At 53.6% G+C, this 19,558-nt stretch overlaps 8 protein-coding genes across 8 annotated transcripts; 3 read left to right on the top strand and 5 right to left on the bottom strand.

Annotated features, from left to right (window-relative positions):
- Positions 1–245: 245 nt before the first annotated feature.
- Positions 246–2,990, bottom strand: HMPREF1541_07467 (uncharacterized protein; the record flags this gene model as incomplete). The annotated part of the gene is made up of 2 exons (XM_008721791.1): positions 246–1,738; positions 1,787–2,990. The coding sequence occupies 2 exons, from the start codon at positions 2,988–2,990 to the stop codon at positions 246–248; spliced, it is 2,697 nt and encodes an 898-aa protein (XP_008720013.1).
- A 732-nt stretch (positions 2,991–3,722) lies between these two features.
- On the bottom strand, positions 3,723–4,452 carry HMPREF1541_07468 (uncharacterized protein; the record flags this gene model as incomplete). The annotated part of the gene is made up of 2 exons (XM_008721792.1): positions 3,723–4,234; positions 4,281–4,452. 2 exons carry the CDS (start codon positions 4,450–4,452, stop codon positions 3,723–3,725), a joined length of 684 nt encoding a protein of 227 aa, XP_008720014.1.
- A 613-nt stretch (positions 4,453–5,065) lies between these two features.
- HMPREF1541_07469 (uncharacterized protein) lies at positions 5,066–5,815 on the bottom strand (the record flags this gene model as incomplete). The annotated part of the gene is made up of 1 exon (XM_008721793.1): positions 5,066–5,815. One exon carries the CDS (start codon positions 5,813–5,815, stop codon positions 5,066–5,068), a length of 750 nt encoding a protein of 249 aa, XP_008720015.1.
- A 529-nt stretch (positions 5,816–6,344) lies between these two features.
- Positions 6,345–7,865, top strand: HMPREF1541_07470 (tryptophan-tRNA ligase; the record flags this gene model as incomplete). Its single annotated transcript, XM_008721794.1, has 1 exon — positions 6,345–7,865. The coding sequence occupies one exon, from the start codon at positions 6,345–6,347 to the stop codon at positions 7,863–7,865; it is 1,521 nt and encodes a 506-aa protein (XP_008720016.1).
- Positions 7,866–8,796: 931 nt separating this feature from the next.
- HMPREF1541_07471 (uncharacterized protein) lies at positions 8,797–10,922 on the top strand (the record flags this gene model as incomplete). The annotated part of the gene is made up of 6 exons (XM_008721795.1): positions 8,797–9,056; positions 9,155–9,461; positions 9,511–9,566; positions 9,731–9,758; positions 9,809–10,481; positions 10,531–10,922. 6 exons carry the CDS (start codon positions 8,797–8,799, stop codon positions 10,920–10,922), a joined length of 1,716 nt encoding a protein of 571 aa, XP_008720017.1.
- A 1,515-nt stretch (positions 10,923–12,437) lies between these two features.
- Positions 12,438–13,388, top strand: HMPREF1541_07472 (uncharacterized protein; the record flags this gene model as incomplete). Its single annotated transcript, XM_008721796.1, has 2 exons — positions 12,438–12,687; positions 12,745–13,388. 2 exons carry the CDS (start codon positions 12,438–12,440, stop codon positions 13,386–13,388), a joined length of 894 nt encoding a protein of 297 aa, XP_008720018.1.
- Positions 13,389–13,841: 453 nt separating this feature from the next.
- Positions 13,842–16,922, bottom strand: HMPREF1541_07473 (uncharacterized protein; the record flags this gene model as incomplete). Its single annotated transcript, XM_008721797.1, has 2 exons — positions 13,842–16,790; positions 16,836–16,922. 2 exons carry the CDS (start codon positions 16,920–16,922, stop codon positions 13,842–13,844), a joined length of 3,036 nt encoding a protein of 1,011 aa, XP_008720019.1.
- Positions 16,923–17,296: 374 nt separating this feature from the next.
- Positions 17,297–19,095, bottom strand: HMPREF1541_07474 (uncharacterized protein; the record flags this gene model as incomplete). Its single annotated transcript, XM_008721798.1, has 5 exons — positions 17,297–17,491; positions 17,544–18,035; positions 18,088–18,598; positions 18,656–18,756; positions 18,868–19,095. 5 exons carry the CDS (start codon positions 19,093–19,095, stop codon positions 17,297–17,299), a joined length of 1,527 nt encoding a protein of 508 aa, XP_008720020.1.
- Positions 19,096–19,558: the final 463 nt, after the last annotated feature.

Below are 19,558 nucleotides of genomic sequence, written 5' to 3' on the forward strand. Positions count from 1 at the left end.
AGACGCAGAGGAAAACGACAGGGTTAAAATAGCTTGTGCTGCACCTTTGCCGCTGTTTTGATATTCTCTAGCTGTTTTCTACCGTTGGTGGTCGCCGCTTCCATGCTCCTTTTCGGACTTTCGTCAAAGTCGGCACTGTCGAACCTGCGAAAGCAGCGGCTACTATGGTATCATCTCTGGTATTGTTCCACACACGCTACCTATCGTCATTAGGGAGCCTTCGTAGCACGATCGTATCCTCCGCTCTATTGAGGCTGACTTGCGAGCTGTGCAACCAAATCACTTGCCACATCCAGGAAAGGGTAAGGACTAGATATTTCCTTCTCCTGGCGATACCTCGTGCTCATTGGTGTCCAATATCCACCGGAATCCTGGGAATCCTCGGTACCAGACTGGCTGCTAGCATGCTCAAAGCCACTCGTCGGCCTGCTAGAGACAGGGCTAGTAACAGCGCTGTGGCTCTGGGGGCTTTTAGTTCGCTCTTTATCCTTCTTGGGATCATGCCAGACAACATTCTGGTACCCGTCGCACTTGAAGTCGACAACATACACATTCGTTTCCAAGGTGTAGAGCTGAATATCGATGAAGATCCATACGCCAATGTGTTCACTTGGCAGCTTCTTGGGCATGCTGGAAACACTGCCGGATTTGCTGGACGGTTGCGCTGGACCCGTGAACGCGTCATGTCCGTGCTCACCGAAGCTGCTGTTTGGACGTGTTGAAGATTCGCTATTGACAGCTGATTTGGTTTTCGGGGCCATGCCTTGATAACTGCCGAGCGCTCTGGCAACGTCTTCCGATGCGAAGCCGCCAAGCTCCTCAATGTGTCTTCTCATCTGGTGTTTCGCCTCGTTTGGTAGGCTCACAGCTGAACTATTTGCCGAATTTGAAGGTGCTTCTCCCGGCATTAGCATTCCCTTTTTGAGAATGCGAGCTCGAATACTCCACGCGTCACGTGGAATGTAATAGTCAGGAGGCAGGGTGGAATACTTTGACTGAAGCACCGTGTACTGCTCACCGGATTCCAGGTCAGGTGGTAGAGGGTTGGCATCAATCTCTTCGCCCTCCGGTGTGACATCGGCTGCGCTGGCAGGAAGTATCTCCCACTCAGCGCCAACGTCTTTAAGTGCACCATATAGACACCGCATTGCTTCATAAGGCTGGTTGCGAGATCGTATGCCGAACTGCCATCGGCGGGCCTTCTTTGCAGCCTTTTTGTCGTCCACTGGCACAGGAGTCATGGTTGCGGGCTTTAGCACATCTCTCAACTCATTCATATTGGTGACCGATCGCGAATGAGGCTTCAAAGCCTTCGAAGTAGCTTCTTGTTCCTCTTTTGATCGGAAGATCGGATTGCCTTCATTATCCTTGACCTCTTCTGGGATTGGGACTGTCGACTCTTCGTTCTGTGCAGGGTACAAAGCCAAGTCCGGATCATCACCACGAGCCTTGGCTTTATCTCGTATTTGCATGAGCTCATGATGGACATGATGCAATGAGGTATTGAGCACTCGCACGTTGGATATTCTCGGCCGCTCTTCCTCACGTGGGACAGAAGGCGTGTCCGACAGAGTTCGGCTCGCGCGCGGTGGGTCTCGGCCGCCTTTGGATGGGGTCAATGGTCGAACTTCGTCTTGCTGCAAGCGCTGCGCCATAGGTGACATGGCATAATTATCTCCAATGGGAGGCGAAGACGCGAGGAACAATTCCAGTTGAGGATTATCGGCGGTATATTGAGCTGATTTGGTAAGCAAGTTATCGACCTCGGGCGGCACAGGGGACTTACGAGCGCTCAGCATGAGTTGGTTCTCCCGCACGATCAAGTATGCATCCTTAATTGCGCTGGGCTCTTCTTTCTTCAGGGCATCCTTGACATCGTCTTTTGCATAGCCCATCGTGCGTCCAAGTCGGGAAACTACCTGCTCGTGAAGCTGCTCGGCTTCCTCCTTTGGCTTTCCGGGCGCGAGCTGGCTCGGATCAATCGGCTTAGATGCGTCAACACCAGTATTGAGGAACTCTTCGACAGGCTCAGTCAGGTATGCAGGAAGACCCTTCAGAAACCACTCATCCTGTCTGATCTCTGGTATTGTGATACGATGAACGGGGTGGACCTGTAAGCACCTCTTGATGAGGTTGACTGCGCCTGCAGGTGTCTGTGATGGGATGTGGAAATTGCCAGCCTGGATTTTTTTGAAGAGTGCCGGGATGAACTCATCGTCAAAGGGCAGCCTGCCCACGAGAAAGACGTATAGGATGACGCCGCAGCTCCAGACATCCACTTCTGGACCAGCATACAACTTGCCCCCAATCACTTCGGGCGCGGCATAATTAGGGCTACCACAACTTGTCTTAAGAAAGTTGCCGTCTGTCATGATGTTGCTTAGACCGAAATCGGCAATCTTGACGTTCATGTTTTTGTCCAGTAAGAGGTTTTCGGGTTTCAGATCTCGGTGGACGATCTTATGTCTGTGGCAGTATTCGACGGCGCAAATGATCTGTTGGAAGAGCTTCCTCGCCTTGGCTTCGCCTAGCCTACCATGTTTGACAATGTAATCGAACAGTTCCATGGGGACGTATTCGAGGACCATGAAGATGTCGGTCTTTGTGTTGATGACGGAATATAACTTGATGATATGTGGGTGTCGCAGAAGTTGTAGATAAGAAATCTCTCGCTCAACCCGTCCAGCCATGTCTCTGCTTATGAGTTTTCGGCGGTTGATCTGTTTCATGGCGACCTCTTGACCTGTGACTTTGTGCTTCGCAAGCTTGACTTTGCCGAATGAACCCTCTCCGATGGTCTTGACAAAGTTGTATTGGTTGAGCCGGTTCAATGCTCTCATCGTACCCGGTGACTCTGATTGAGACTGCGGGGTGTGGATCGCATTGCGCACAGGTGGAGAGACGACGGGAGGTAGCGATGGACGAGGTTTGTTGACGCCGGAAGCCGGCAGCGATATAGACAATTCATCGTCGTGAATTGCGGACGACATATTGTTGTCTGCTTATGATTTCGTGCGATGAGGGCGGTCGCAATTGAGCCTGATCGACAGGCAAGAGACGACCTATGTCAACAATAGTCGCTCAACTTATTGGTCATCGCAATTGGATGGAAGCGCCTGATGGCAGAGCAAGGAGAGTGAACGGGTCGCAGCGTTTGACGTCTTGCTGGTCCGGTACTGCGCGCGTTGAGACGTTTGGCGAGACTTGAAACGTATTAGATACTGAGGAAGAAAAAAGGTCGTGTGCTGTAAGTCGCAACGCATGTGAAGTGTCACGGACGAGCTAAGAGCCAGCACAAAGTGATGAGCGGGCGGCGGGTGGCGTGCGGCGGGGAGCCTGCTGGATTGGGCGCAATGACAGCATCCAGCTGGCTCGAGCGTGTGTGTAGCCCCTCGTGGCCCCTCAGACTGCCCCGCTTAGCCCACTCGCCCGCCTATTACCCACCTTAGAAGCCTGGGGAAAAATGTGCACGAGATATCATGATAGCGTGCAAAGGTTTGATGGATGTATCATTTGTGAGTCTTCTTCAACAGAATAGCACAGCTCATTCGGGACCTATCTCTTGCGTCGAGAATGCTTAACCTTGAAGATGTCCACCATTTCTGCTCCCGTTTCACCCATTACATCTTATGCACTCGACGGTGGACAATTTAGAGAAAGTAATAAGATCATTTCCAAGCTCTTCTGAGGTGAAGCCACGAGTGAACTCGCACGCGCTTCACCTACTGGTAAAACCAGTATTCGGCGACATACTCAATGTTGAATTCATCTGGCTGCCCCAGACAGGTTCCAGGCACAGCACCTCCTGCCATCTCGACTCGATAGATTTCCCAAGCCAGATCTGAACTCACACTATGAGACCACAGACCATTCACTGCGGTGTCGTTTGGGGAGGAGACTGACTCTAACGGGCGAGCTCGGAAGGTGGCGATGTCGTAGAGTGTGATAACGGCCGTATTATCAAGAGTTCCCACTGATCCCATGCAATCCAGCGTCGAATTATCGTCTGCACCCAGACCATAACCATAAAGCTGCGGAATGAGGTCGTGGAACAACTGCTCGTTAGGGAGGTTGGCGGCAAGAACGGCAGCGTTGTAGAGCTCGGTGTATTGAGCAATGAAGGTAGGAGGATTGGCTGGCAGGAGGCCCTCGCAGCTGTAGTTGAACAGCCCGCTACCGATAGCCAAAACCTGGAGCGTCTTGTTTGCAGCAGGTCGGCTCAGAGTACTGAAACCTGCAACAATAAGTGTTGTTCTATGGCGTCCGAGACGATACCTTACAGTTATCACCAGCACAGCTACCGCCAGCTAAGGGCACCGTCCAGCCAAGTTCAGACACGGGTGGTACGTCTTTGAGCTCGCTGCGGCGGTCGTACTCGCGGAGGCCTTGGGCTTGGAGGACAAGAAACGAGAGGAGGAGGAGAACGACTGTGAAGGGTCGGAATGAAGGCATCGTGCCAGCTCTGAAAGGAGTGGCTGGAGCGGTGATAACGACAGCACGAATATTGATAAGAAGGTAACGAGTGTCTTGTGTATTGAAGGAGTGTGTGGATCGAACGATAGAAGGAGCGGACGAAGTTGGATGAACGTCTGCACGAGAGGAGTAGACTCTGTAGGCACCCTTAGAAGACACAGTTCTAGTTCATAAAGCGTGGCAACTAGGCAGACGTGGTGTTTGAGGGTGGCAAGAGGTTAATCTGAGCGTTTGCTGAAGTGAACTTGTGTGCTGTGGTATAATATATGAACTTTTTCCGCCCTCTCTTCCACAAGTCAGTGGATGCTCATTTGGAATGACTGTTCGAGGGACACGACTTACCTTACTTTTTGCCCGCAGTTGCACCAGTAGAGTCACATTGTTTCGGGAGGTGGGTAGTAGTGTGATAGGGGATTCCATTTTGTGATCGCTGGAAAATAGTGTACAAATACTACTGTCATGGCCTGGCCAGGCGACCTTCGTTTTTCTCCAACCAACGCCTCGCTCGCAAAAGACAAATCAGATAGCGACAGCCGACTTGCGCCTCGTCGCAACTATCGCCCACACGGCTTGAATGTGCGACAACCGGCATTTATTCAGCGCCGTCGGAAGGGGGCTTCCTCCACATCTGTTTCCACGGCCCGTCCCCGCCCATCTCATACGCGTCGTTTCGCATGCCCTCGAGGACACCCATTATGCCGCCTTGCCTTAGTCGCTCGAGGACAACGTTCATACCCTCCTTTCCATTGAGCAAAGCACTTTTGGTCCGCTTGACTCCGACGAGCTCCACAGTGCGCTGAATGCCGGCAGTGGACCAAGACGCGAAGAAGCTCTGCTTGGGAGTCTCCTCCTCGTCGCTCACAGAGGCTCTTTTCGCTGTCTTGCCCTGGCCAAGGCGGGAAACAAAGGTAACAGTTGTTTTACAGTTCGTGCCATCGGCAACCTGAGCCTCTTCAACCGCTTCGGCCAACGAGGCTCTTCTTTTGAAGTGTTGGCATTCGACCACACTCAGAATGCCGGTCCATTCCATGTTCTTGGACTCGGTCTTCATCCAGCCCTCCTTCAAGTCGACCACACTTTTCTCGAGAATGAAGCTCTCGCTTTTGCCACCAGGGCCCGCCAGACCACGCGGGAGGAGGCTGAGGATGCCTCTAGGTATCTTGGACTTCTTGAGGTGTAGTCTCAAGGTGTGTAGTCGCTTCGTTTCGGGGTCGACATAGCGATCGATGACATCAGTGCTGAGCACGTGCCGTGAATAGGGATTCGGATAGCGCAAAAAATAGGCGAGAGTGACGGTGGGAAAGGGATAGTCGTAGTTGAATGAGCTCTCGTAGACCTTCATCCTGGCATGGCGCAATTAGATGGAATTACAATTGTGATGAATTAGGGATGGCGGAAGTCGCGAGGAGGTGAGGAGAAGTGGTGTGCATATGAAGATTCGAGCTCGTAAGCTGGTGTCCAATGCTGCGCTATGACAATATCGAGTTTAGTTCGCCGGCATAACCGTGCCCCGCCGGATGTCGTTTCCGACTCCCTGATTGGCCTATCACACTGCGCCCTCGATCTGCTCGCAACGGCCAAAATGTTTAGGAACAGGTCTGTTCGTAAAAACGATGCGGAGCGCAGTTTTCAAGCCAGCCTAAAGTGACCAGCAGGCGCAATCTCGTAGTCGCGGTCTATTTGCACTCAGACACCTGCCCTTCAGTCTCAATTAGCAAATTTCGCGGCCTGTGACTCAGAAGGGCTCCGGCTCGACCTCACCCCTCGGTCCTCCTTCTTCGATACAATAAAGAGCGTTCAACGACGCTGACTCCTAATATCTGATCTCCTCACGGGTGTCTGAATCGTGTGATCGAGCGTTCAGCACCGATATGGCTTCCGCAAATCAGCCACAAGCACAGAATGATCCTGCCAACAAGACGGCGGTGGCTGACGAGCCTGGTCAACCACCAAATCTGACCACAGCATCGCTGGCCGCTCAAGCGCCTGCTTCTACGGGGGCGGTCGAGCAAAGAATCACACCATTCGAGGTCTCTGGCGGTGTTGACGCCTTTGGAAAATTATTGCCGGTCGATTATGCGAAACTCACTCGCGATTTCGGTGCTTCACCGATAACCCCAGAACTACTCGCGCGCTTTGAACGTGTCACCGGTCGGAAGCCTCATCGATTCATGCGTCGCGGCATAGTACTGTCTCATCGCGAGCTCGATGTGATCCTTACTCGGTACGAAAAAGGGGAACCATTCTACCTGTACACGGGCCGTGGACCATCCTCGGACTCGATGCACGTTGGACATGCTGTTCCCTTCGAGTTCACCAAATATCTCCAAGAGGTCTTCGACTGCCCGCTTGTCATACAGCTCACGGACGATGAGAAGTTCATGCACAACAGGAAGATCACTCTCGAGGACTGTGATCGCTACACGCGGGAGAATGCCAAAGACATTATTGGTCTCGGATTCGACCAGTCGAAAACGTTCATCTTCAATGACCGTCGGTACATTAGCTCCACGCTAGCTTTCTACGACAATGTTATCAGGATGGCTGAACACATCACCGTGGCCCAGATCGAAGGCACCTTCGGCTTCAACCGGAGTAACAACATTGGCGAATACTTTTTCTGCGCCATACAATCCGCTCCTTCTTTTGCCACATCTTTCCCCCATATTTTTGGCAATGACAAGAACGTGAAGTCGATCCCCTGCTTGATCCCTTGTGCTATCGATCAGGATCCATATTTCCGCCAGACACGAGACAACGCCGCGAAGTTGAATTTCAAGAAGCCGTCCCTGATTCATTCAATCTTCTTGCCCGCACTACAAGGACCAGGTTCCAAAATGTCGGCCTCGATTGATACCTCGGCCATCTTCTTGACTGACACGCCCGCTCAAATCAAAAAGAAGATCAACAAGTATGCTTTCTCCGGAGGGCAGGAAACTGTGGAGAAGCACCGAGAACTGGGTGGTCGTGCTCTTGACGACGTGCCATTTCAATACCTTACGTTCTTCATGGAAGACGATGAGGAACTGGAGCGGCTTCGGCAGGGCTATGAAAAAGGTGAAATCCTGACGGGCGAGATGAAAGCGATCTGTATCAAGCATCTGCAGGAGTATGTGGCAGCATTCCAGGAACGCAGAAAAACAGTCACGGAGGAGGTCAAGGAGGTTTTCATGGAAAAGCGACCACTGAAGTTCAGGGCAGCTCCAGGAGCTCCGGTGGCCGATGGAAAAACTCAGGACGCGGTACTGGAGAAGGAGAAGAGTGGCCATTCAAAGAAGATGAGTTTGGGTGGGGGCACTGTCAATGTGAAGCAGGAAATGGCTGTAGACAAAGACGCCACCGGAGAGGTAGGGGAGAGGCTGAAAAGAATGAGCGTTAGCAAGGCGTCGTAGACATCAACACCAACTAGATGTACACAGGGCACAGCCCCTCTGTCTAGAGCGGTGAGCTTGTACTCCCGCAAGCCGTGCCATTCAATGTCGCGAGAATACTGAGCATATCCCGCCATGCCAGGCGGAAGTCAGTTCACTGGCTGTTCCGGCGCAATTGCTGTGAGTGCGAAGTACTTGGTACCCTCGAAATCCGATGGCGCCCCGGAACGGTGTTTCTTCCCTCCGAGGCCACACCTATGTACCTCAACGAACGATCATCGTGTATCGTTTCCGAGAGCAGATCAAACATGCAGACAACCAATCTATCTGCTTGACGAGCAGCACGAATCCACTGCTCGGACAGCAGCTGGAACCTGCCCCAACATCACAGTCTTCCCTTGCATCAGTACCGAAAGCACCTCGCTCACGGAGCTGTCCGCAGACATGGCTCTCGACGGGCATCTCGCTACCAGTCACCGAGCCATTCCAAGCTCCCCCGAGCACAATTTCACTAGCACTACGGACAAGAGCGCGCTCTGTGCCGTGTTCAGACGCCCTGGTGATGGGCGAGGCATGGCTTATCGCGGAGGTAAGCTGTCAAGCAACAAGTCACAACGCTAGGCTGTTCCGCGAAGCTTCTGCCAAGATTCTTATCAAGCGCCTCCGGTTCACCACTTACACCCAACCTTGGCCCTGGGATATTCCCTTAGATATGTGAGATCAGGTTGCCGGTGATTAGTCGGCCATAGAGATGTTGGTCTCCATGGTGAGCGACTTGCTCCGCCACGTGGAGCAGCTGATTCACGGCCCCCATGGATCTCCCTATCTTCGACGACCAGAGTCTAGATCCAGGTGAGCGCATGATTGATATACTTACGGGCCGCTCAGTCTCACTCCACAGGTTCGACCTTCTCCAACACCTCTTTGTGGTCACTCGACATCGTCTCGAGCCATGTCTTCGCCCAGTGCAAAGGATTACGCACTTAATGAGAAAGGGCCGATCACTGGCGACAACTCCAGCTCTCAGCACGATGTAGAGCAAGGCGCCATCCGGCCGGCCGATCGCAAGCTCAGTCTCACTGGCCGCAAGAGCTCCGTTGCCGAGTCCATCATTGCGGCAGATCTACTGGACGACAGATATGCAATCACCCAGCGTGGCCTCAAGAGCAGACATGCTCAAATGATCGCCCTCGGTGGTACGATCGGTACAGGGTGAGTCTTGTCTTCGATTCGATCGCAAACGAATCCTTTCTTGGAGGTCGGATAGACTCCGTTGCACCACAGAAATGCTGATCGAAGTGTCTTACTAGTCTATTCGTTGGGTCAGGCCAGACCCTTGCTCTCGGTGGCCCGGCTTTCATCCTCGCAGCATATATCATCATGACATGCCTCATGTTCTGCGTAGTGACCGCAGTGATTGAGGTGGCGACATATCTACCCGTCCATGGAGGCACCATGTCGTACTATGGCTACCGCTACGTCTCAAGGTCCATGGGATTCTCATTGGGATATCTATACTGGTACGCCCTAGGAATTCTTGTTCCATATGAGATTACTGCTGCTGGCTTGGTTATCAACTACTGGCCTAACGAGGTCAACATCGCTGTTTGGATCACGGTGAGCTCCTTCCGAACCCTCCACAGGAATCTCTTGTTGATGAACTCAGGTCATGATCGTCGTCATTGTCGCTCTGAACTTCATGCCAGTCAGGTACTACGGCGAGTAAGTCTCAAGTTCTTTCTCCATCATTCTCCTCGAACGGCCTCAGCCCCTTGCTATAGACCCAACAACATCTTCTCGGAACAAGTGCCAGCTCGGAAGTATCTTATTGCCGGACACTGTCGAACTCTCCACCTTGTATTGACTTGAGCTAACCATGAAACTAGAACAGAGTTCTGGTTCGCAGGAACCAAGGTAATTCCTCCAAACCTCGTGCACGCGAGTTGAGCTGACACACGCACCAGGTCATCATGATGATTGGCTTGATCATCCTCAGCTTCATCCTTTTCTGGGGCGGTGGCCCATCCCATGATCGGCTCGGGTTCAGGTACTGGAATGAACCGGGCGCGGCGCATGCTGCTATCAGGCCAGGCAACGTCGGACGCTTCATTTCCTTTTGGCAGACACTGGTCCTCTCCGTGTTCCCATTCACGTTCGCGGTCGAACTTCTTGTGGTCACTGGTGGCGAGATGGAATCTCCACGACGCAACTTGCCAATCGCCGGCAGGCGGTACTTCTACCGCTTGGTCATTTTCTACGTCCTGTCCGTGCTCGCCATTGGCGTGACTTGCCCCTCGGATGACGCTCGATTGACCAACGGCGGACATGGCGCGGCTGCCTCTCCATTCGTCGTTGCCATCGCCAATGCTGGTATCAGCACGCTACCCAGCATTGTCAACGCTGTTATCCTGCTGTCCGCTTGGTCTTCGGGCAACTCTTTCCTCTACATCTCGAGCCGTGCACTCTACTCTCTTGCCGTGCAGGGTTCTGCACCTCGGATTTTCAAGAGCTGTAACAGATGGGGTGTGCCTTATATGGCGGTCGGCTGCAGTTCGCTATTCTGCGGCTTGGCGTATCTCAACGTTGCTTCCAGCGGAGCTACAGTCTTCAACTGGTTCGTCAATCTGACAAACACATGTAAGTTGTTCCCTCTTCTGTCTGAATAGGTCGCTAATGGTGATATTAGGGGGCATGACATCCTGGGTCTGTTGCTGTATCATCTACCTCAGGTTCCGCAAAGCTGCCACGGCACAAGGCATCGAAGTCCCTTACCGAAGCTGGATACAACCCTACGGTGCATACATTGCCATGTTCATGTTCACGCTCCTCTGTTTGATCAATGGATTCACGGTGTTCTTCCCTGAGAACTGGTCGGCGAGTTCCTTCCTGACCGCTTACATCGGCATCCCGATCTTCTTCCTCATGTATTTCGGCCACCGTATCGTCTACTGGCGCGACAAGTGGGCTTGGGATCCCATGGAGGTGGATTTCCGGACGGGTCTACAGGAAATCCTTGATGCTGATCGGCCGCTGAAGAAGCGCAAGGGGCTGGGCAGAGTCTGTATGATTATCGAGTAGGGTCGGAGCTGAACGGCAGCTGCACGTACCTTAAGTGCAAGATTGAAGACTCGATCTAGTTTACGGCCATTCTATTGACTTATGGGAGCGAGCTACTTCAGTGCTTCCAGGTGCTCATTTATGTGGTTGCCAAGGCAATCGCTGTAACCGAATAGGCTCAGCTACTTTGCATACACCTTCCCGTCTACGTTTCAAACGAGGCGGAGTTCTTATTGCGCAGTCGTGTTCGGTCACTGATTACCAGCTGCCTGCAGCATGCCCAAACGCCTTTACGATGGCCTCGAAGATAAGTCTTTACCTGCGTTTCGCGTCACTCCCAACATCTTATTCCCAGATCTGAATCGATGAGGTGTCTACGCCGATGGTCCAGCTTGCCGAACGGAGCAAATACATCGGACCCCAGGATAAGTACAGAGACAACGTCACTCAGGACCGCCGCACCGAACCTGCCAGAGATGGTAAGCCACTCGCGGCCATGATGTCCGCTCTGGTCCCTCGTATCATGCTGGACTTGGCAAGAGGTACTCCTACGGACGATGAACGCTTTGCATGGTCATTGGTTACTGACACTGTTCATAGACGCTGAGACTAGGTTTCGGGCTTATTGAGATTGCTTACACGAGATGAGATATGCAACGAAATATTCCAGGTTCATTCTCGAGGCCCTCCGTCCGAGGTCTCTTGGCAAGGCTTTCTGCCCCTATCTGCCTCCCCGCAACTATTTCAGTCTGATCTGAAAGAGATTCTGTTCACCGTACCCGAGAACAGCCAAAGGCTCAGCGACCACATCATCGCAAAGATTGCCGGAACAAGTTCCTAATCTTCTGCCTCCTGTCACTGCCCTGACTCAAAAGGTCCCTCGCCTCCTCCCTCTCCGTTGGCGGCATACCCACCTGGCCGGTCGTGCTACCACGGCCTACCCTCGCAAGTGGTCCCTGAGCCACGGCCTGATCGTATTCCTGCTTGGACAAGTCGACAGCCTTCGCCTCTGGCACCAAGGTCCACTCGCCGGCCACTAGACTCTCGGGATGGCTGCCCAGCACGCGTGCCTGCCGATGCTTCCGCTTGCGCTGCGCCAACGCCTCTTCTTCGAGTCTCGCCTGTGCGCGGATGATGTTAGATGGGAGGTCACGGTCGTTGGTTTGCGGAGCGGTGCCTTCTAGCACGGCGCGGGTGTCAGTGCGGGTTTCGCTGGCGCGAAAGAAAGCCTGAATAGAATCACTTACCTTATCGCTCGTTTCTGTATCTTCGGGGTGTCCTTTCTTGGCACTGAGGCCGGCCTCAGCTTGGTCAGTAGTTGATGCAGACCGGCCCTGCATCACGAAGCAATGGCGATTGATGTCGCGACCGGGCATGGTCGCGACGTCGGGCGTGTTGCGGGATGATGGCTAGGTGCTTCGTGGTGTGCAGGTGCTGCTCAACAAAGGTAGGTGGAAGCGTAGTGGGAGGGCTGGGTCAGCATAATATTATACAGCTGTCATGAAGGGCTGAGGGCTGCTAGGTATGACTTGCACAATGGCATGGTCGGAACAACAAAGCCAGCGGGCAATGCAACAAGACGACAATGCCCAGCACATTGGCCTTGTTCACGCCCTGACAATCTCGCTTTATGTGTACAACAAAGCTCTATATCCCGTCCCCACCGCACATACTGCCTATATGATTCACAGACAGCCAACGGCCACCATACATCGACAACACAACGGCCCCAGATCCATACCACCCGAGCCACCACCACCACCAATCCATCCGGGCCACCGTCCAGGTAAGTCCCATACGTCTTCCCCCCCCCCCCCCCCGGTCCCTCTCTTCTCAGGACCAGCATATTCAACCCGAGCGCCAATGTGTCTCTACACGCTCTCCATCTCCCGCTGCGGCCACCTAGGCCACACCTACCGCAACGTCCGCCCCTGCCCCCAACTCTTTACCGCCTGCCGCGCCGACCCCAACGGCAGCCCCTGCTCCTCCCTCACCTACTCCAACCCCATCAAGACCCACCGTGGCGGCCCCCACAAACCCGCCTTCGCTTTCTCCTCCTCCTCCTCCTCCTCCTCCATCACCACCAAGAGTAACGCCTCTTCCGCCGTGACATTCACCAACAACACGCGCAGCCGCTGCGCGCGCTGCGACTCCAGGGGGTACGCGCGCGCCATGGCGTTCGAGGAGGGCGCGGCCCACAAGGCGCGCGCGCGGGCCGACGCCCAGGCGTTTCGGGAGCAGGTTGTCGAGTCGCAGGTGCGGGGCGTGAGGGAGATGATGGGGGAGCTGGAGGGCATGATCGCTGAGGGGGTTGCGAGGGGATGGCGGGAGGAGGAGGAGGAGGAGGAGGAGGAGGAGGAGGAGGTGAGCGGGCGGCAGCGGAGGCAGGGGCAGAGGCAAAAGAATAAGGAGAAGAAAATGGTGCGGTTCTTGATCTTGCCACGTGTGTTGGTCAATGGGGTGGAGGTGGAGATGGATGAGTTTTGAGTAATCTGAACGTACGTTCATTCAAGTAAAACGTGTGTTTTTCCAGCGTTGATTTGTCCGTGAGAGTGAGACACTTGCTCCGATACACCACCACCGTCAGATGAGCACTTTTAGTTCGCTAGACACCTTTTGGCATGGTGTGTTCCTTGGGTACCTAGACTGCACCCGTGAAGAGTAGTATGACTTGCCCCCGGCCTTAGCTGGCAGTAGCACTCGCTAGTAGGGAGAACCCTCACCTTCAGACCTGGTGAGTACAGCCTTTGTTCCATCGGCGACTGGTAGGCATGCATACACACGTATGTTTTGGAAGCTTTGCCGGGCCCATCGAGGCGGGGTGACCATCGATAATCATCTCTCTTTCGTGCTGTCCGCACTTCAATGCGAACTCTCGAGCATCGTAACCAGATCAGATTGGGACTACTCGAGCCTCAGCAACCTCCTGACTGCCATCTATCAGAATCCAAGTTTCCCACCCAAATACCCCATAGCGGCCTGCCTCTTCTGCTTCTGGATGTACTTGCTCACGCTATCGCTGAACCCCTCACTACTATCCGCTGCACGATCCATACTGTCTCCCGTCAAACCCAACTGCTCGGTTCGCTCCGCCAGCTGCCGTGACATGTAATCGCCCCAGCCCTCCTGCTGACGGTTTCTGACGTCCTGCGCTTTATTGCCTGTCCTTGCCGCGTCCCGCTGTCGCTGATACTCTGAATCCTGATCCGCTTGTAGTTGCGCGCGCATACGCTTGCTCATGGGCCGGTCGGGTCCACCAATCAGGAGGTCCAGGTCCGTTGGGGTGATATACTGCGTGCCTGCGATCCACTGCAGGTTGCTGATCGTGGGACGAGGAGGGATGATCTTGTTGGGATCGAGTAGTGTATCGGTGCTGCCAGGCAGTGAGAGGCCCGTGCCGAAAACGTTTACAAGCGCGACTTCGCTTGGGCCCGTGAAGCCTAGGATATCGCCTGTCCCAGTAATGACGGCTTCGCTGAATCTTTTCGTGTCCAGGATGTGGTTTATTCGCTGTCCGCCGATCTCCTTGAGGCCCGGTAGGGAGAAGACGCGCATGGTACCATCGCCGAAAAGTGCTACTAGGCCGTAGCCACGGTCGCCGTGTCGCGCGATTGCAGCCGAATCGCAGAAGCCGCCTTCAAACGTCTTGGAAGCACCTTTGCTGTGTGCCGGCCGGAAGATATGGGCTGACCCCATTGTACATGCGACGATGCTTCCATCTACTTTACGCCCTTGCTGGAGACCTCCGACAGCCGTACCAGTTGCTGAGGCAGGACTGCCACTGACGGCGTCGATGGGATCCAGTGACACAACGCGATCGTCAGAGATCTGCGTTACGCCGGCGAAAGCCGCCGAGTAGCGTCCACTGCTTGAAGGTAGGATCTTGAAAGTAACCACACGACCCCGGGACGTGCCAACGAAAAGGGCAATAGAGGAGTAATCATCACCTTCTAGCGTCATTACGCCAAAGTCGAGGACCGTGGCATACTCTGATGACTGCGTGTCGCTGTTACTTCGACGAACACTCACGCGCTTATTGCGCTCAGCTTTGAGGTCGGAGAGTAGCTGTGTGTGGATAATGGCGGGACCTCGCAGGTCGATGATTGTGATACCGCCACTCGCGTAACCTGCAGCAACAAAGCCAACATCTGATTGCTTCAGCGCTGTGACAGGCCCTTGCTGATCATTACACATCGTGAGCGGAAGTAAGCCTTCTCGCAGACCAGGATCCGCCCGCCTTGAGATGTCCTGCATTTGGCCTGGTGGTGGGTCGCGGCTTTCTTCATCCACATCTGGTCGTCCAGCGTTCTTATTGCGGTTGAGTCGGAAAATAACAACTTCTCCACTTCGAAGGCCAACTGATAGCTCGCCAGATGCACCAGACATGGAAAGTTTCGCAACGTCGACGTTGTCCCAACGGCCAAGCGCTCTTGCTAGGTCAGCTTGAATGACCATTCCATTCTCGATAGCATCGCCGTGTCCAGCATCCCACAGTCTAATGGTACCATCAGCATGCGCAGTCTGAACGATATTACGGTTCTCGAAGCGCTTTAGCGGTCTGGTTCCTTCAACGCCGCCTTGGACGAAAAGCGGACCATGGTTTCGGAGCTCTTTGAGCCCAAGCCATCGAGTCCGGTCAACGGACGACAATGCGATCTTTGTAACAAACGGATGAATGAAAGTGAGGTGTACACCAAGCTGATTGGTTGGTGATATAGCATGACCAGATGGGAAGCTCATTGTGAGGACCTCACCAGAGGTCATAATGACCAAGACGGCTATCGGATCATGCGAGCCATTGTAATACGGTGAGCTTCGAGGGATGATCAGAAATTCTGCTACGTCTGCGCTCGGAGGGGTAGGGAGGACGTGAACGCGCCTCGGGTTGCGAAAATGGTTGGCGAGCGCGTCCCAAGAGGACGTTTGATACACAGGGGTAGGGCCCAGCTCAATAAAGGAAAGACCTTTGGTTGGGTTCGTGGTGGGGGATCCGCCGGAAAGCAACAAGCCAGTGTCGTCCGGATTCTCTTTCGAACACCACGATATGCGGGTATATGGCTCCCGGACAGACAACCCAGACGCGGTCGGGGATAGTGGTGAACCGGGAGCGCCTTTCGCACCACCACTCCCCGGGATGTTCACGTCGATCTCCTGCACTGTCCTCGCTGCGAGTAGCCTCCCACTCGTAGGTTCCCAAAACACCAAGCTCGAGTCATCGTGTGCAGTAAGGATAAATGTGCCAGTGGGATGCCAAGCCACGTGTGTCAGGCGGGGATGTCTCACCGTCATGCTTGCGGTGGGATGCGCATCTCCGCCAGGCGCACCCCTGGGGACCTCGTAATGGAAGAATTTCTGTGCCTTGTTTTGCTTGAAAGAGTATGTGACTGCTCCTTCTGAGTAGCCAATGAGCAATTTTCCAATATCCTTAGGGTGAAATTGCATGGCAACGATCGGTAGGAGACGGGCTCGAGGATTCATTTCTCTCCACAGATTCGGAATCTTTAGTGGTGTCATATTTTCCCTGTCCAAATCATATGCCACAATCTCCCCACTCTGTAATCCGGTAAAGCAGTAATCGAGACTCGGGTCGGTGAGCATGCAAACCACATGGCCGGGTGGTGCATAGTTGGCCAGGAGACGTTTGGTCGCGAGACTGAATATATTAATGTCATTCTTGTTGTCGAGTACGACAAGCTTGTCGGCGCAGAATTGGATCTCGCGGATCGAGGCTCGACGTTGGAGGTTCAAAACGGCGCATACTCGACGCTGGCCAAAGACGTAGACCTGGCCTGGGCCAAAGCGGGAGTCATTGGTGCCGACGGCGAGCAGAGACTGCACCGGATCGTACGCCAGGGTCGATATCTGGGAGTTGATGCCATATCGGGCGAACTAGAGGGGCGTCAGAGCCGGGAAGAAAGCTTTCTGGCGGCTTACATCGTCGAGTTGAATGGCATCGGGGACAATGCCCTGAGAGAGGTCGTGCTGAATGCCAGCCTGCTTCCCACGCAGAAAGGAAGCCATGTTGGTCGTCACTGATCAGTCGATTGTCGTCGTGTACTCGATCTGCAAGGCTTGCGCCCTGAGAAGTGAGAAGTCGAGAGCAACTCTCAAACACATGCGGTGCTGGCAAGGCAGCCCAGACCGCAGGACCCGCGCTTGCCGCGTGCGCGTAACCGCCCCACTTGTGCCTTGGCAACCATCGACGTCATTGGGCGTTGACAAGGCAACCAGCGGCTCAACACCAGGCAGTGAATGAATGCTGAGGAACAGAAACAGCATTAATTAGGTAGTTCTAGCTCTTCTGTACAGGTTCGCCCCCCATCAAAACCGGGTAAGAGATCCTCGCTCATTATTGTACAAGCCCCCGCATTGTATCCCACACGGGTAGAAGCATTCTACCGTTTTCGGGAAACGATCTTGGTGATGGCATGTCTGATGATCGTGCCCGCTTTCTCGATCTCCTTCTTGGTTAACCCAATCGTCAAGCACACCTTGAGCGCTGGCTGTTGGACATGGATTTGAGTCCTAGCGCCGCTTGGATCCGGTGATAGTGCCTTGACCCTTGTGATCATGACGCCTTGCGCAAGAGACTACCGGAACACGTTAGCAACCGTGGAAGGAGAATGACTCAAGTAAACAAACCTCATCTACAATGTCCTGTAGGAGCTGCTGCTGGTCTTCCATCCCTAGCCGTTTTGAGGAAATAACCTCGGGCTTGAGCACAAGTAGCATAATGGGGTTCTCAGGCACGCTGGTACAATACATCCAATCGCTCCGGGGATCAAGCTGACCCCACATCGCTTTGAGGTTCTCCCGCAACTGAATTCGTAGGTCGGGCTGTGTCTGCAGCATCATGACCGTCTCGCTTACCGTCACGGCAGCCATGGCTGGTAGAGCAGCCGAATAAGTGTATGCCGCTGCAGTAATCCGCTGATGCTCAACAACATCATCTGAGCCAGCGCAAAAGCCACCCGCACCGGCTAGTGCCCCGGACATGGATCCGACAATGATGTCCACCTCGGCCGAATCGACGTGCTGGTGCTCGGTAATGCCTCGTCCAGTCCGTCCCAGAACACCGAATGAGCATGTCTCATCCAGGATGAGTCGGAACTTGTACTTGGCCTTCAAGTCGATCTACTTGCGTTAGTATTGTAGCTTTCGTATCGCTTTCGTCCTCGCAACTTACAATCTTCGGCAAGTCGATCATCTCGCCCGAGTTCTCAAATATCCCCTCAGTAATGATGAATTTCCGTGTCAAGGGCTTCTTTGTTTGCTCTTTGGTGACCTTTGCCAGTACTCTTTGCAGATCTTCCATATCATTGTGCTCGAACCACCTCACGTTACTTCGCGAGATCTGTATGCCTTTCCTGATGGAATAATTCACCCCCTTATCCGCCACAATGATATCCCCTCTCTTGCTGAACGCTGGAATGACTGACGATATTGTCGAAAATGCTTGTGCATATATGATGCACGCCTGTGTACCTAGGAAAGCGGCGAGGTCGGCTTCGACTTTCATGTGGACATCTTGTGTGCCATAAAATCCAGGCGGGCCACAAGGTCCGACACCATATGTACGCAACGTTTGGATAGCACGCTCTTTTAGATTTTCGTTCGCATTAAAATTGTAGAAGTTCAGGGAGGCTAGGTTCGTGACGGTCCGTCCGTTTGACAACTTGACCCGTGGTCCAGTTGGCCTGTATCCTGCGATCAGCATCAAGGTATTCCTGGAGTCGTGTTCTCGTTTTTCTCACCCAATGATCACCGGTCTTTTCTCCAGTTCTGCTTCTTCGAAAGGAGTGGTTTTGCCAACCAGGGGCTCCGGTTGCCATTCGTCCACCAGATCGTCAATCTCCTTTGATCGACTCCGTCAGCATGTGCTCGGTGAAAATTTATGCTTCTGGGTGCGCGAAGACCCAGCATTCTGCGCAAAAGCCGCTTTCCCAGGTTCTCCGGGCGAACTCACCTCTTCGCTCAGCTTGACATAATTGGGCTTCGTGCTGTATGTGGGAGCCAGTAAATACCTGATCGCGAAGAGCACCAAGAACAATTCCACCGCCGATCGAACGGGATCATTTTGGTAGCTAGACTTCACGTAGCGCAGGAATATCGCGGAGCCGGGGATCTTGTGGAATTGTTCGCCCGCAGCGTTAACGAGGGTAACAACGTGATCGGAGATCTCGGTAGTGTTCATCATGGACGTTGTCACGTTGGTACTCTCCATTGGACGTGTGGCTGGTGAGGAGAGTGCCGTAGGCGGTAGATGCAATGCCAGCTGAGGATGAGCGCAGTGACAAAGTGAAGTTCGCCGCAGAGCAGCGGGCGCGTCGGAGAACAAAGGTCACGTGTTCTGTACAAGCGATTTACCCCTTTTTTATACGAGCATTATAGACACCGAGACACGCAGAGAAGCGATGCGATCCCTAATTATTGTTGGATGTGTTGTGCTGTACAAGTGCGTATGTCTACTGTTTCAAATAATATCTCCCCTTCCCAAACGCCGTCCAACGGTGCCATGTTTGTTTTTCGCAAAAAAGTAGGCTGAAGATCGCAGCTCCTTAACGAGTCCTGCAGTTTACAGATCGACAGCATCGAAATTCTATGCCGTTCCAATCATTGAAATGTCCGGTAGAAAACCGTAACCATTTGCACAATCA

Source organism: Cyphellophora europaea, assembly GCF_000365145.1.
Source record: "Cyphellophora europaea CBS 101466 unplaced genomic scaffold supercont1.7, whole genome shotgun sequence".
NCBI classification, from domain to species: domain Eukaryota; kingdom Fungi; phylum Ascomycota; class Eurotiomycetes; order Chaetothyriales; family Cyphellophoraceae; genus Cyphellophora; species Cyphellophora europaea.